The following is a 14,891-nucleotide window of genomic DNA, read 5'->3' as shown; positions in this document are numbered from 1 at the left end:
CATGAATATTGCTAAGTTTCAAACCCCTAATAAATTTGTTATGCTAAGTGGTCTTGAAAGTGAACAGATATCAAACTTAAAAGTCAATCAAATTTTATATAATGAAGCTAATGGTTATTATTTAATTATGCAAAAAGATTGTAATCTTGTATATTATACTTCTGCAAATTTTCCAGTATGGGATACAAAAACAAATGGTCTAGATTTTGATTGTAAATTAAGAATGCAATTAGATGGAAATTTGGTTTTATATGGTGCTTTTAATCAAAAGGCTAGATGGTCTTCAAAAACGTATTGTATCCCTTTACCAAATTGTCTAGGTGATTCTATCTTTATAATACAGGAAGATCATACTTTAGTTTTATATAGAGTTGGTCATCCTGAAATGTCTGTATGGGCAAATAATATAAATATAAATCTGTAAAATAGAATTGCTTTATTTCTTGGCTCAGTTCCAAATGAATATAAATTGCACTGAGAAAACCAAGAAGCCAATAAAGACAAATTAGGAAATGGACGAGCTCTTTACTAATGAGAACTAAAGCCTACATAAACACTTCATATATAAAGGATGATTATACTTGATGATTCATTGAAAAGCCAAAGCAGAAATTGGAATGAGCTGGTGTTTTGGAATTTTGCTGGTAGGCCCATGAAATGGCTTTATCAGCAGCCAAAAATGTACCCTCAACTCTCATGGAACAAAAACTCTGATCTAGCTATACAAAAACGCCACTCCACTCTCACACTAAAGAGCAGGCTTGAAGTACTTGCATGTTGTGCCTGGAAAGCTCTCCTCCAGATTTAGGTATCATGTCTTTAAAGGTGTGTCTGCCTAAAACATCTATGTGGCGAAGATATCAACCGTGGTGGCAATATCACCTATGATAGGAAATCTTGTTTCACTGTAAATGTAGATTGTTCGCACAGAATACCCTAATATTCGCAAAATGGCACTGTGTCCGTTCCATTTAGCGATTCCCACTCACGATCTAACAGCAGCTCGGGAATTTTACGGGGGGTAAGCATCGGCATACAAATCCTCTTTTTGATCTTGTGTAGGATCTTGGGATGTCCCGAGGGCCGATCGGCGAGGACCTGGGTGGATTTCAATCTCTTTGGCCATCAAGTGAGTGATTTTAAGTTTCTCCCTCGAAACACTCAAATTCTGCCCGATTTTGCCTAGCTGGTGTGCCATTTTGTGGAAGGATACAATGCCGCGAGCACTGCAAACGCCGTTGGTAACTAAAGATCCAAGATATCGGTTTTGCAAGAACTGGACTGATCCATTTTTTTGCTTTCTTCTTTTCTGGAAGATGGAGATCCAGTTCCAGTCCCACACTTTGGATTGGCTCTTTCGGTCCCGGATTTCTTGAAGCTCGCTGAGCGTGTCACTGCTGCTGGCGTGAAGTTTATCATCGAGCCACACCTTCGCTTCACTGATCAACCGGGAGAACAGGTTCTTACAAATCTTTGTGCCTGTTCTTGGAGTATTTACCATTTCGATCTCTCTGCAGTGGACGATGTTCTTTAAGGATCACAGCGGCAACTCCGTCGAGTTTAAAGCCATGACTAATCCTGAGAACTTATTCGCCAAGTACGTAGTGGAGTGAAAAATAAATGTGAACATATGTAGATTTTGCCATCTTACCGGGAAAAAGAAACTTTGCCTTCTTTTCATTACATGGACGATGTTCTTCCAAGGATCACAGTGGCAACTGCGAATCCTGAGAACTTAAATCACCAAATATGTAGTGTTGTAAGACAGATATATGTGTAGGATTGATTACCTTGTCATGGATGGGATGCTACAAACTTCTCGCTAAACTCCCACAGCTCCGCAGCCATTTTCATATCATTGGCAGTGGCACTGCACTCTGCTTCGTTGCAATCACACAAGTATTTCCCGGTGACTCCACGCATCGAGGGGTGGATCGCAGCGTAAACTGTTGTGGCAGCGCCCTGGTCGGAAAACAAACAAGTTTAGCAAAGCAAAAGTGGATTTTGTGCAAACCTGAGGGACAGTTTTTAGAAAAGGCTTTCCGAGGAAAAAAACAGTAGCTGCATACAAAAACTCAAAGCCTTCAGCTCTATCAATCAAGCTAGGATTCTTACAAACAAGAATTTTGTTGAAATCACGTCCCAGATTTGTGTCTATAGCGCCTGGATGGAGAGCGTTCGCGGTGACATTCACATTTCGTTCCTGTCAACACCGAAATCCAATAAATAGGAAAGCCGTGACTTGTTTGGTCAAAAAGAAAGTAAAAGCTACCTGAAGCCGCCGTGCAAGTTCCTTGGCATGCCATATATTTGCCAGTTTGGAACGACCGTAGGCTCCCGTCCAGGAAAAGCTGCATGGACAGTATCAAACACGAGTCATCTTAGAAGAACTTTTTCCATACCTGTCTTTGTCGTTGAGCTTTTCATATACTATTTGTTTCGGAGCAAACTTATGGGCCTCGGAGGAGACGATGACAATCCGGCCCTCGATGCCTGTCTCACTGGAAGTTTTGATGACATCGTCCAGCAGAAGTTCCACGAGCAAGAAATGGCCTGTTGGAAGCTCCAGCAAAGTTGAGCTGCAATTTTGGAGGAGAGCAAAGCTATCTTACCCATGTGATTAGTCGCAAAATCAAGCTCCAGTCCCTCGGGTGATAGAACAAACTTCCCACTAGAGATCCCGGCATTGTTTCTTCAAAAGCACAAAAAAAATTTTTAAAAATGACCAGATTCTTGCCAAGAGAAAAATCCAAACGAAGCACAGGAACGCTTACATGATCATGTTGAGCGGGAGTTCCAAAGCCTTGAATTCGCTCACGAACTTCCTCACCGAGGCCAGCGAGCTCAAATCCAGCTCCCCAACGCTCACCGTGGCATCTGGAAACTCCTTGAGAATCCTCGATCGCACTCCCTCCGAGTCCTTGACTTTCCTGGCCGGGACAACGACATGAGCGCCGTGCTTGGCCAGGACCCGCGCGGTCTCGAATCCAATCCCAGACGTCGATCCTTGCAAGAAACGAAAAAAAAATCCTCGAAATCTCGCCAAGCGATCGATATTTCGCTTACCAGTGATGATCGCAACCTGAGAATGCAGCGAAATCCCTTGCGCGACATCCTCCGCGGTGGAGGATGATCCAAAGCCGCTAGGGCCGCGCTTTCCAGTGAAGTAGCTGAAGAACCCTACCATGACAGGCGAACAAACTCCACGGGCTCCAAAGACACGTACTATATACCTTTTGTAGACGTCTAGGTGTTTGGGAGAGGTGTCGAACCGGTGACCGGTTTGAGATTGGCTATGGCGGGACGACGAATCCTCCGCCAGGTCTGGAGGCGCGGCGCTCGATGGAGGGATTCCACTTCGTTCTCCACGCGCGCGATCGCCCCGGCATGCGATATTTCGATCGATCGAGGTGCGCCTTTCGGTTCTAGAGTTTTCGAGCTATGGCGCGGCTACTCCTCGGTTGGGACGAGTAAGCAGCGGCAATGCTGGTCGTGTGGGGCGGCCGCGCAGGCGGAGGTGTTCATGCTGTGCCCGGCGTGCAAGATCATCCAGCCGGCGAATCGATCGGTGAATTTCTTCGATATTTTCGACTTGTAAGAGCTTTTCTTTGGCCATCCATCGTTGGAGCTGACGTGATTTTTCCAGGAAGAAGGAATTCGAGCTCGATACAGGAGAGCTCGAGAAGCGGTACAAGAATCTGCAAAAGAAGCTTCATCCTGATCTCTACAGCATGAAATCTTCGGTAAGAAAAAATTCTTTTTGGTGATCCATGCCTTATACTTTCACTGGTGTCATTCTAGAAAGAGCAAGAATACTCTGCCGATCAATCCTCTCAAGTGATTAATGCGTATCAGGTCCTCTTGAAGCCTTTGTCTCGAGCTACTTATCTGGTGAGTGGAAAGCCATGGAACGACGAGCTCGAATCTAAGCCTTTGTTTTTCGTTTCTTCTCTAGCTGGAAACTTTCGGGGTAGACGTTGAAGAGGAAGGGACTGTCACCGATCCAGAAATCCTGATGGAGGTAATCACATCTAGAAATGTTTTTTTTCCTTCTCAACACCGATGCTTTTGATGGATAGGTGATGGAAATGCAAGAAACTATCAGCAGTTGCTCGGACTCAAACAAGCTCCAAGCACTCAAAGAGAAAGTACGTCAGATTGTTGGTTTTCTAAAGCTTACATCCATTTTTATTTTCTGGATCACAGGCATACTCGAGAATGCTCGAGTACCAGAAAACTTTCGCGGAAGCAATGAAGAGAAGCGATCTCGACGCTGCGAAAGAAGCCGTGCAGCGCATGTCCTACTTCCACCGGATCATCAACACGATCATTCAAAAACTATAAGCCCATTCTCTCGACAGGCAAGTAAGTGGTGTTCTTCTTTTCTCGCAAGGAGCCCAAAACTCTGTGCTACTGTCCAGTGCAACAAGAAAAAGAGAAGCTCCAGGACAAAGCAAATGCTAGAACGGATTCTGGAACCGGTCGTACTGCTGCAACCTCTGCTTCTTCTTGTGAGTGTTCCATCCGATTATTCCTAAGACTACGATGAGCAGGAGCAAAACCAGGATGATCCCCTGCCAGGATCCTCCCTTGTACGAGCTCTCGATCGAGGGCGAGGGAGCGATCGGCGTTGGTGGCGTCCCAAAGTAGAGAAGATCTCTTTGCTGCCGCGGCCTGCCTTGCATTGTCTCATGCGTGTGGCTATGGCTTCCAGGCAGACCAAGAACAAGAAGCAGCCATTGGGATAGCAAGAGGTTTTCGGTTTCGCTTTGACGTGGCCTAGTGACAGTTACAATTCAGTGATCTATCAAAAGTTTGGTTTTTAGAATCCGGGGAGAGCATCAGCTTGTCAGAGGTGAAAAAGCTTTCCTCACGATCCAATCGGAGTGTAGAATAAAATTTGCTGGATCATCATCTGCTCTCTCGGGGCTCGACCTTTCAGAGTTTCAAACAAACGCGACATTCAACACGGCATCAGTTCAGATCGCCCGTCGCGTAGAAAGATCATCACCAAGGAAGGAAGAAAAAAAAGAAATGGGCGCAGAATCATTAAACACCAGATGCGAGGCAAGAGATCAAATGGGTCGGTAAGATCTGCGGCAAAAGAGTCTTGCATCACGATTTAACGCCGCTGAAAACCCTACGCCAAGAGCGGAGAGGAGAAGAAATTCCCCCCAATTTGTCTTGACGCACAGCAGCGCTGGTAGAGATGCGAGAAACCAACGAGCTCAGAAATCGCGAAAGAGAATATCACAGCTTCTCAGAAGTCCAGACATAAGAAAAGCACGAATTCATCACTGCCCTAGCCGACTCCCTGCCCTAGACCCTGACTCTTATAAGGCATATTCGCAGCATATTCGTAAATTAGATTTGGGCAATCAGTTAAAATATTAACATTAGCGCTTATAAAATTCAATGGCCAATTTTTCTTGAGAGAAGAAAGTAACGAGCATTACAAATTTTCCAAAGCTATGAATTCGATCAGATTGTCAAGATACATCATGAAATGTTTAGTCACTCCTTTTGTACATAGTCTTCACATATCTTTAGTATCCAAAAAATGGCCAAATCTCTTGCACTCTCCCGCCTTCCCTTTGGCTTGATGCTCTTCGCAGATGCATCTCGCAACACTCAAGACACTCAAGGCACGCACACAAATCTCAAATACATAATCCATAGTTTTCGTTTCTAACTATGCTTGAACAAGTAATATGCACCTGAGAGGAATATGCACATGAATATTCAAGTTTAATTCATGACATTCACAAATATCTTGTAATGTAAAGTAATCCTAGCAAGATGGAAAGCTTCTGCAGTGAACATCACTGCCAGGTTTTGACCACCAATTTTTTATTTCACCATTTAAATAGTGATGGTAATGTTCTCACTGGAGATCTTTCTACTTGCTCCTCCGTTTCAGCCATTTTCTTCAGTTCCTGGAAAGCATCCACAGCGGCCAGTCGCGCTTCCTCCTCCTCTGCCGCTCTTTTCTTGGCCTTCTCCTCGTTGAGAGCTCTTCTGTAGTCGCGAGGGAAACTTTCACGAATTCCTATTTGGCCCGCAGATGAATATGTTTGTTATGAAAAATGGTTGGATAACATATAGAAAGATCGAAATACATGCTAGTTCTTTTTCGAGCATGCGAGGCACTCCATCGCCACTCCATTCAATCCTTTCTTCGCAGCGGCATCCACATACAGCGGGTGCTCCTGTTGGTAGCAAATCCCATCCAAAAACCAATCGAACTAAAGAGCGATCAAACCACGTACTTGTTCCAACACTCCGGCTGCCAAGTCTTGCGGCGTGACCGTCTCTAGAACAGGAACTGTTCGTTGCGCAAGAATACTCCCGTGATCATACTTCGAAATGGATCGTTGGGCCAGAGACACTGTTAAAAGCTGCAAGATTTTAGAGATCTCGCGGCAAGAGAACGATGAAAGCTAGAAGTTACCGAGCGCCGGAAGCAATGACAGCCTCGTGGACTTTGATTCCATAGAAACCTTTGCCTCCAAATTCCACGAGTTCTCTGGATATAAACTTTTAAGTAGCCGGCCAGCAGCACGGAATCCACTTTTTGATGCCTGCGAAAGATCGATCACAGATAAACACTTCTAGCAAAAGAAAAGCATGAAACGAACCTGAGAATTCCCACGAGCTCGTTTGGAGAGACTCCATGAGGAGCAAACTTTGCTCTTGGAAAATATGCCAGCGAAATCCCGTGCTCTCGAGCCAATCTAAATCCAGGACAAAGGAATGGGAATAACTAAACTCTAGCTGGATTGCTATGGATTCTAGCAATGGAAAAAAACCAAGAACCTTGCTTGTCCGAGACAACAATCACCACATCTCCAAGAACAGTGCCATCGATCGTTGCCTTGTGAATGCTCCAAAAGTTTGATGCACCTCGTCCCGGGGCTTAGGGTTTATGTAAAGAAAAAATGGTGAAGGTCGCCACCTTTCTTTCTAGGGTTTGTGACAATGGAAAACCTCGGGCGGCGTTATCGGATATTTCGGAAGGGTATCAAGGAATTGAGCAAGGTAGAGCGTCAGTATGACAAGCTCAGGAGGTTTGCCAAGGAGAAGAGGCTGGTGGAACAATATGTTAACACGAGGTACAATGCAGTGGCTCAGGATCCAGACTTGACCCATTTGCTGGGTTTGCTCTACATCCACCAGCACTGGGATCTGTTCCAAGATTTCATCTCCGACGAGGTTTTCCAGACTGCTCGCCAGATTCTCCAGGACCCATGCAGCCCTCAACTCGCTCGACGTTTTCTGGACTCAGGTAACAGGTTTGTGTGGTTTTATCGTGGAGCTGAATTGATTCATGTTTCTGTAGAAGATGCGACTCAAAGGATGGCTGTCAGCGATGCTTTGCTGTCTGATCGCTTTGCTCAGCGCAAAATGGTGAGTGTTTCCTTCCTCCTTTTGTTTCTGTTTTGTGTCTCTTACCAGTTTATGTAGATGGATCTTTCAAGTGAAAGGTTTGGTGAACGAGCTCAACCCGTTTACGAGGCCCTCTCGGATGATATAGTTAAAATTGTTGAACGGCAGTCATCACCAAGCTACCCACCAAGAGCTGGAGCTGCTGCTCTGCAGCATCAAGTCCGAACCGTTTATCGAGGACTTGCTAGTGCCTTGCCTTGTTCCAGACGTCCTAACACACCGGGAGAAAGTTGAAGACGCGGTCGCGCATGCTCGGCTCATGTTGCTAGAAGCAGACGCGAATATTTTCTATGGCTGCTCCTTCAATTGTAAGTATGGCGTGCTTTGGTTTATCATTATCTTCTGTGTATGTTACAGATGCTGAACTCAAAGCAGCAGCAAAGGCTTCGGTGACTGAGAAACAAAAGCTCCATGACAGCAGCCAGCTACTCTGGTATAGCTACTCAGTTTTCTGCTTGTATCCTTACCTTCTTCGTCTTGCTTTCCTTGCTTACAGGTACATGCTTCGCAATCCTTCTCCCATAGACAAGTCGTTCAGGGGTTTTTAACTGCGGGCAGTGCTATATTCAACAGCGTACAGTCTCCCGTTTCTCTTTCTTATCTTTGTAAATTCGCTTACTTGTGTCCAGGGGCAGGGAGGTCAAACTGCTGAATCCGGAAGATTACCGGACACAGTCCCTCCTGAATTTCAAGAGGACCTTTCTGAAGAAGAGCTGCGCGTGCTTCGCATCATTCCTAATGGAACTATGTTTACTATGCCAGTCGCCCATCTCCTTGATCTGACGATCTTGCACTTTCTGTCTCAGCTCAAAGTCGAATGCGGCTTTTGCAAGAATGTGTGACTTTGACCTCAAGAGCACCCTGTTGGGGGAGCCCGTGGCCAGGGAAAGGGTGTGCCAAGCTCATATACTTATCGACAATGTCTCCCCAACTCCAAAGGAGGTGTACGAGGCTTTGGTTCAGAGGTACTCTATACATCATCAGTTCTATCGCCACCTTGACATTGTCATTTGTGCTTTAGTGTCATGGAAGGTCCCAGCAGCGTGAGGCAGGTTTCCAAGAAAAAGAGGGATGCACACCACCGTAGGTAACTTTACCTTTTTTTCATAACAGTGTTAATGCAGCGATCACAGGCCCTCTGTTGTGAGCAGAAGTTCTGAGTACAGTTTTCGAGAAACTGATGGCCATATGCCACAGTTTTATTGGCTTTTTTAACGACATGTTCTGCAGCCTGGAAGTTACCCTGAGATTTTCAAGAAAAAACGGAGGAAAGCGAACGATTCAGGTACTGCTCTTCCAGTGTTGAGATTGAAGGGGGACATTCACAGTGCTTTCAGGAGCGACAAAACGCACAAGGTCAAGGTTTAATACGAAGGATCAAACGCCAGTAAGCTGTGCTGCTCTACGCACTCGGTCGACTATGAGGTTAGGTGCAATGAAGGCCTAATTTTGCTGCATTGCTTTTTCAGTGAGGCTCCGGTTTTTTTTTGTCTCTTGGAGGATAAAAGGAACTGCAAGTGAATATTCTTAGAGTTGGATATTCCTGAGTCTAACGGTTGAAAATATTTTATAAAAGAATAAATAAAACCAAGCATTGTATGGAACATGTATTGTTAAATGGTTATATCTTTTAAAGCATAAAATATTAAGTAATTTAATAAGGTAATAGGGAGAGGATACACCTTACCATGTGAAACTTTGGGCTGGCAAATTAGAAAATAAACATGCTATGCACTGTTTGATCGAGTGAGGGATTGTTTTTTGGTTTTCTTGTAAAGTAATGAATATATTTAGGATATTTTTGGATATTCTACCATATAATGGTTATTTTTCATTTAGATTAATCTTGTCTTTATATTTTATAAACATAAGCTTTTTTAAACACTTCTAGTATATTCTAGTCTATTCTACCATCTAATGGTTGATATTCAATAAGATTTGTTTAAAGTTATAAGCTTTCAAGTGATTAATTAGATTAATACATAAGATTAAAGCACACAATGTGATGTCAAAGTGTACAGTTATGATATTGTATATTAATATTAATGTAGTGGGATTTTGGTAGCCGTGGATTGGTTTTAATTTGGACCACTCATTCTTGTATGGATTAATTGATATGCACATTTTTTATATTCCCTTTCCATATTCCATGCATTAATATTGGTGGAAGTGAAGGGCATCTTTGATTGTTCTTGATTTGGGATTTTGGTTTAGATCTAACTTTTGCATTGTCTAGATTTAACTTTTTCCATTTCCTTTTCTTTGTTATTTCCTTTTGGGATTTTGATTTAAATTTATTGTCTAGATTTCTCTTTCCTTCTAGCTTTTTTCATTTCTTTTTTTTTTGTTCTTTCCTTCACTATAGGAAAGAGTTAGTGCTTCACCATACAAACTCTTATATGGTCATGATCCAATATTGTCAATAGAGTTGGGTTTACCTTTATGATTGCTACGAATTGCAAATGCTAGATCATGGGATTAGTATTTGACAAACATTCTTCCACTTGTCTCAACAAAGTTTACTGAACACCTAGGCCATGTACAAGTGGGACAATAATAGCGTTACAACTCCCATCATCATACATTTGTAGAGCACAAAGCAAATGACTTGGTGTTAGTTTGTTTTCCCAATTTTACAACATGTGGTTTGACCAAGGTAAATAGGCATGGCCTTAGCGTAACAGGCTGAGAGGTCGGTGGTACTTTAGGGTGTCGGTCATGGGATCGGACATGTGGAGCACTTGGATCAAGTGCAAAGGTTGAGTGGCATGGATGCCATTCTCGGGGTTAGCAAGCCCCAAGTCCTGAATGGGACTTATGGAGGTTGTGAATAAGACTCCTCCAAGTGGTCAGAGGTGAGGTTAAGTGACTAAAGTAGAATGGAAAATTTAGTTGTTTACATATTCTTCCAGATCCTAGCACATCAATAAGAGAACCTTGACAATTTTCCATTATTCCAAGAGGAGGGGATCATATGAGGTCCAAGTGTACAGTTATGATGCTGTATACTAATATTAACATAGTGAGATTTTAGTAGCCGTTAGTTTGGTTTCAATTTCGACTACTCGCTCTTGTATATAAGCTAGGGTTTTTGGGGTAAATGATATGCACATTTTCTGTATTCCCTTTCTATATTCTATGCACTCAGCAGATTTTTTTAAAATACAGCTTTCTATAATATAATAATATATAATTAAAGGTCCAACTTAAATTTCCTTCCACAAACTATAATAAAAATCCTTTCATGGACCAATTTGCTATTGGTCTGATTCTCAACCATCATTCTAAACACCATGATAGGCATATCCATTTAGACAGAGACTATTTAACTTAGAGGTGCTGCAAAATTTCCCAAAAAATATTGTTCAATCTTATAGTGCATGTGATCATGGGATGAGATTTGAATATACTGTCATTGTGGATCTTTGGAATCTTGGGGGATAAATAGGGATAAAATAACCACTAAGGGTTCTCTTATTAAGCAAGTGCCCCTTTTTCAATTAGCTTACGGGGAGAGAGATAGGGTGTGCTATATGTAGTATCAAAGCAAATGGCACTGATTCAATTTCTATTGATTAGTGGCTACTTAAAAATATAATATACCCTTAAGCAAGATATGTAATGTGGGGGGGTGAATGTAATGCATATGATCATGGGATGAGATTTGGATATATTATTATCATGGATCCTTGGATTCTTGGGGGATAAATGGGGATAAAATAGCCACTAAAGGCTCTCTTATCAAGCAATTGCCCCTTTTCTAATTGGCTTAAGGGGAAAGAGATAGAATGCACTACAAATCTCCTTAGAATCTTGTTTGGAAGAGTTGTAGTATATTGCATTCATAAATGAAGTGTTAGTTTGGGTTCCAGGTATCCACATACATTGTCATCCATGTGTTGAATGTGAGAAGTGTTTGCTTGAAGGATGGAAAAATGGACAAATAAGTGAGAGATATGGAATGAGTTATCTAACAAGGTGTGTGCATACTTATGCAGCCGCACGTAAAGGTTTTCCTTATAAGCTCAAGTTGGAGGATATCAACTATGCTCTCTTCCTGAAAGAACTATGTAAGATTGCACTTCACAGAAAAAGTCCAAAAAGAAAAGTTACTGTTTGCAATTACTTCCTTCCAGATGCTACAATCAGAACTATTCAGATTGAATAGTTGCTAGAAAACGTGTGAAACTTAAAAAACGTAACATTTTAAACGCGTTCAAAAATGCCATTCTAAACTCCTAATGCGTTTGCACTATTTGCGAAAAGAGACAAAGGTTTCTTTAGGGTTTCTTCAGGGTCATGACAGGAATTGGAGGACACCGTGAATGTTGGAGCTGGAAGCATGTGATACGAGTAGAGTGGCATTGGACATATAAGTATTGTCATGAGATTCACACTGGGGGAGCAGACCGAGTGCGAGCACATCTTGCTGGACTTCGGGCAAGAGGTGTGAAAACATGCAAGGCAATGAGGGAGATCCTTCATGAGGTTCTTAAAAAAGCTCGCAGCAGTTTTTTTGATTTCGAGCTAGCAGACCCAGCAGATGCCGATGATAGGCATCTGCTGCAGCAAGCCACACAGGGTTTAGGGGGGCCAGCAGAATCTATGGTGGCAAGCACAGAGAACTGGTCCAGTGCTGGGACAAGTAGAGCAGCGAAACGCAGATCCTTAGATGGAAATTTGGTGACATTTTTTGATACTGCTTTGGCTTAGGCACTGGATGATGCTGTTGCAGAGTTCTTCTTTGCCGAGAACATCTCCTTCAACACAATCCAAAGAGACAACTTGAAGAGAATGCTGAAATTTGCCGCAAAAGTGGGGCATCTAGCGATTGACAACCTCATGGGATATGAGAAGTTGCGGACAACTGAGCTACAGCGAATCTACAACAATGTTCAAAAAAAGCTTGAAGATGTGCGGCTAAGTTGGAGGACATATGGTTGTACCATTTTCACAGATGGCTGGTCTGATATCAAGAAGTGGTCTCTTATCAACTTCATGGTCAGTTCTGTGAGAGGCTCAATTTTCCTGAAGGCTGTGGACAGCAAGAACACGAAGAAAACGGGAGCATGGTTGTTTGAGCAGCTGAAACAAGTGATTGCCAAGGTTGGTGTGGAAAACATTGTGCAGGTGGTGACGGACAATGCAAGCAACTGTGTGGTCATGGGGGAGCTTTTGCAGTAGAAGTTTCCACAGATTGTACACATTCGCTGCGTTTGCCACGTTATGGACTTGCTGTTTGGAGATATTGGAGCTCTGTCTTGGGTGCAGCCTTTTGTCGATGGTTGTGTGAAGACAGTTACCTTCATCACCTCAAAGCCATGGGTTCTAGCTCTTTATAGAACTTTCTGCAAACGGGACTTGATAAAGCCTGTGACCACGAGGTTTGCTTATATTTTTCTCGTGATGTCTCAACTTTTGGAGACCACGAATCTCTCTGGGCTTCGAAGAATGGTGGTGAGCCAAGAATGGGAGTGACTTGACTGGTCTAAGAAGCCAAAGGGCTTGGAGCTGCGATCTCATGTTCTCAATGACTCGTTCTGGGAGCAGTGCGAGAATTTGTTAATTTTGCTTGGACCTTTACTTCGAGTTCTTCGGCTTGCTGATCGGGAGGGGGCAACTTCAGGCCTCATCTTTGAAGCTGTTGATTGGCTGATCGAGAAGATGGATGAGGGAGCTCGAAACGGAATTTATGCACATGAGGAAGTGGGTCAAATCAAGGATTTCCTACTTGAATCACACAATCTGAAGGAGGCAAGGTGGTATAAAATGCACAATATCATTCATGGAGCTGCTTTTGCTCTTCATCCTTTGTTTCTGGGGGATAACCTAGAGAATGACAAGCTGGACAATGAGGCATGCGGGAACTGGTTGGAGTATATGCATGTTTATAATGGAGGTGATCTGGACTTGCAGTTGAGATTGCAGGCACAATTTGAGAGTTTTCGGCAACAGCTTGGACAGCAAATGAGGTTACTTGTTGCCAAGGATCGGGAGACCAGAAAGTTTCTAGTAACCTGGTGGAGTTCTTTTGGTTTAGAGATGCCTGATCTATGTCGCATGGCTCTCTGGATTTTAAGCTAGGTTGTTTGCGCTTCTCCATGCGAGAAGAATTGAAGCTCATGGAGCTTGATACAAACAAAGTGCAAGTCCCGCTTGCTTCCCAAAAATGCTGAGAAGTTGGTTTACATTTGCACAAACTTGCGGGTTGCTCAGAAGCTAGAGAGTGAAGGTTTGAGGATGCTGGAGATTGATATAAACAAGCTAGAGTTAGAGCCTCATTAGAAGAGGATTTTGGATCTGCAAGAAGCTTTTGAGGAACCAAATTAGGCTGCTGAGGAGTTTAGCATCGATGAAGGAATGGAAGATGATTCGGAATCAGAAGACGACTAAAACGACTTCTTCTTTCATTTGTTTTAGAATGTTATTCGGTTAGGTTTTATAAACTTAATATCAGATTAAAGTTTCTTTAGTAAATATTAGTGTTTTCTTAATCATTTTAGGCTTTAACATATAAACATTGGATTGTCCTGAAAAAAACGTTTTAAACGGTATTTAAACGTCGACACTTTGGAACGTTTGCATATCTAGCTGCAACTATGACTATTCTACATTGCCAGGATATAAATCCGAATGGGTTTCATAGACATTTGAGGACACTCACCCAAAAAAGCTATTGCAGTCTTCAATGTCATTAAATTGGCTACTCCCATAGGTTGATTTGTTGCTTCCTCTATGTGAAGATTAGGTGCGAGAGATTATGATTGACTTCTATATAGAGAGTGTGTTAAAGGGCTAGAGTGTGCTCGTGACCGAGATAAAGTCAAGATCATGGGCTTCCCTTTGTTTTAGACTAAGTATAATTAATTAGTGAGGGATTAGAAATAATCCTAAAACTTGGGAGGGGTGGAAACCCTTATATCAATCAAGAGAGACAAAATATAATAGAGGACTTGGTGGAAAGCAAAGAGTAAGTGGTGGTGTGGTGGAGAGCAACGATAACATTGTCAAAGAAGCCTATGCCAAGGAGGATGAACCTTCAGATGGCCATGATGGTAATTAACACTGGAGCATAAGGAGGATCAAGTCCCTAGGCAGCAATGGTTTCTCCGTGCTCACTCGTTTTGGTGTTTATGGATTTCCCCTCCACAGAGTAAGCATATGATCACATGCAAAATGAATGACACTAGGTTTTGACTAATAATGCTTACGGTCTAAGAACTTGACTTGCTAATTTTTAGGCATCTCCTTAATATGTTGTTTATGGACTTTGATTGTCTATTTCCAGAGCTACTGATCATGTAGGTACTTCCTCCATTTCTCATGCATGTTGGAAAGCATTACAAATCTACAAAAGCATTCATTATGGCAAAATAAAACTGAAATATTTTACATGGCAAACTCCCTTGGTGTGCCACACTCTAGGAGCGTATCTGGACACTATA

At 42.7% G+C, this 14,891-nt stretch overlaps 4 protein-coding genes and 1 pseudogene across 8 annotated transcripts; 3 read left to right on the top strand and 2 right to left on the bottom strand.

Moving 5' to 3' along the window:
* Nucleotides 1–909: 909 nt before the first annotated feature.
* LOC9659004 lies at nt 910–1,683 on the top strand. Its single transcript, XM_002986571.2, has 5 exons — nt 910–1,021; nt 1,063–1,129; nt 1,187–1,241; nt 1,317–1,459; nt 1,518–1,683. Exons 1-5 carry the CDS (start codon nt 951–953, stop codon nt 1,611–1,613), a joined length of 432 nt encoding a protein of 143 aa, XP_002986617.1. The 5' UTR covers nt 910–950; the 3' UTR covers nt 1,614–1,683.
* Nucleotides 1,648–3,216, bottom strand: LOC9659859 (short-chain dehydrogenase TIC 32, chloroplastic). 2 transcript variants are annotated; one of them, XM_024660466.1, is made up of 9 exons: nt 3,067–3,216; nt 2,775–3,006; nt 2,613–2,692; nt 2,403–2,553; nt 2,273–2,351; nt 2,116–2,203; nt 2,015–2,061; nt 1,791–1,962; nt 1,648–1,734 (listed from the first exon to the last, which is right to left on the bottom strand). In XM_024660466.1, the coding sequence occupies exons 1-8, from the start codon at nt 3,185–3,187 to the stop codon at nt 1,795–1,797; spliced, it is 966 nt and encodes a 321-aa protein (XP_024516234.1). In that variant the 5' UTR covers nt 3,188–3,216; the 3' UTR covers nt 1,648–1,734; nt 1,791–1,794. The 2 variants fall into 2 exon arrangements, with proteins under 2 accessions (XP_024516234.1, XP_024516233.1); XM_024660465.1 differs by having other exon boundaries at nt 1,648–1,962.
* Nucleotides 3,217–3,269: 53 nt separating this feature from the next.
* On the top strand, nt 3,270–4,914 carry LOC9659858 (co-chaperone protein HscB homolog). Of its 4 annotated transcripts, XM_024660494.1 has the most exons (7): nt 3,270–3,594; nt 3,647–3,743; nt 3,802–3,891; nt 3,956–4,021; nt 4,080–4,148; nt 4,207–4,365; nt 4,422–4,537. In XM_024660494.1, the coding sequence occupies exons 1-6, from the start codon at nt 3,296–3,298 to the stop codon at nt 4,342–4,344; spliced, it is 759 nt and encodes a 252-aa protein (XP_024516262.1). In that variant the 5' UTR covers nt 3,270–3,295; the 3' UTR covers nt 4,345–4,365; nt 4,422–4,537. The 4 variants fall into 4 exon arrangements, with proteins under 4 accessions (XP_024516262.1, XP_002986616.2, XP_024516261.1 ...); XM_002986570.2 differs by having other exon boundaries at nt 4,207–4,914; XM_024660493.1 differs by having other exon boundaries at nt 4,080–4,365; nt 4,422–4,914.
* A 941-nt stretch (nt 4,915–5,855) lies between these two features.
* On the bottom strand, nt 5,856–6,892 carry LOC112341026 (annotated as a pseudogene).
* Nucleotides 6,893–11,745: 4,853 nt separating this feature from the next.
* Nucleotides 11,746–12,630, top strand: LOC112341025. The gene is made up of 2 exons (XM_024660377.1): nt 11,746–12,091; nt 12,182–12,630. Exons 1-2 carry the CDS (start codon nt 11,746–11,748, stop codon nt 12,628–12,630), a joined length of 795 nt encoding a protein of 264 aa, XP_024516145.1.
* The last annotated feature ends 2,261 nt before the right edge of the window (nt 12,631–14,891 follow it).

This window comes from Selaginella moellendorffii, unplaced genomic scaffold (genome assembly GCF_000143415.4).
Source record: "Selaginella moellendorffii unplaced genomic scaffold, v1.0 SELMOscaffold_74, whole genome shotgun sequence".
In the NCBI taxonomy this organism is placed as follows: Eukaryota; Viridiplantae; Streptophyta; class Lycopodiopsida; order Selaginellales; family Selaginellaceae; genus Selaginella; species Selaginella moellendorffii.
This window is presented reverse-complemented; position numbering and strand designations above follow the sequence as displayed.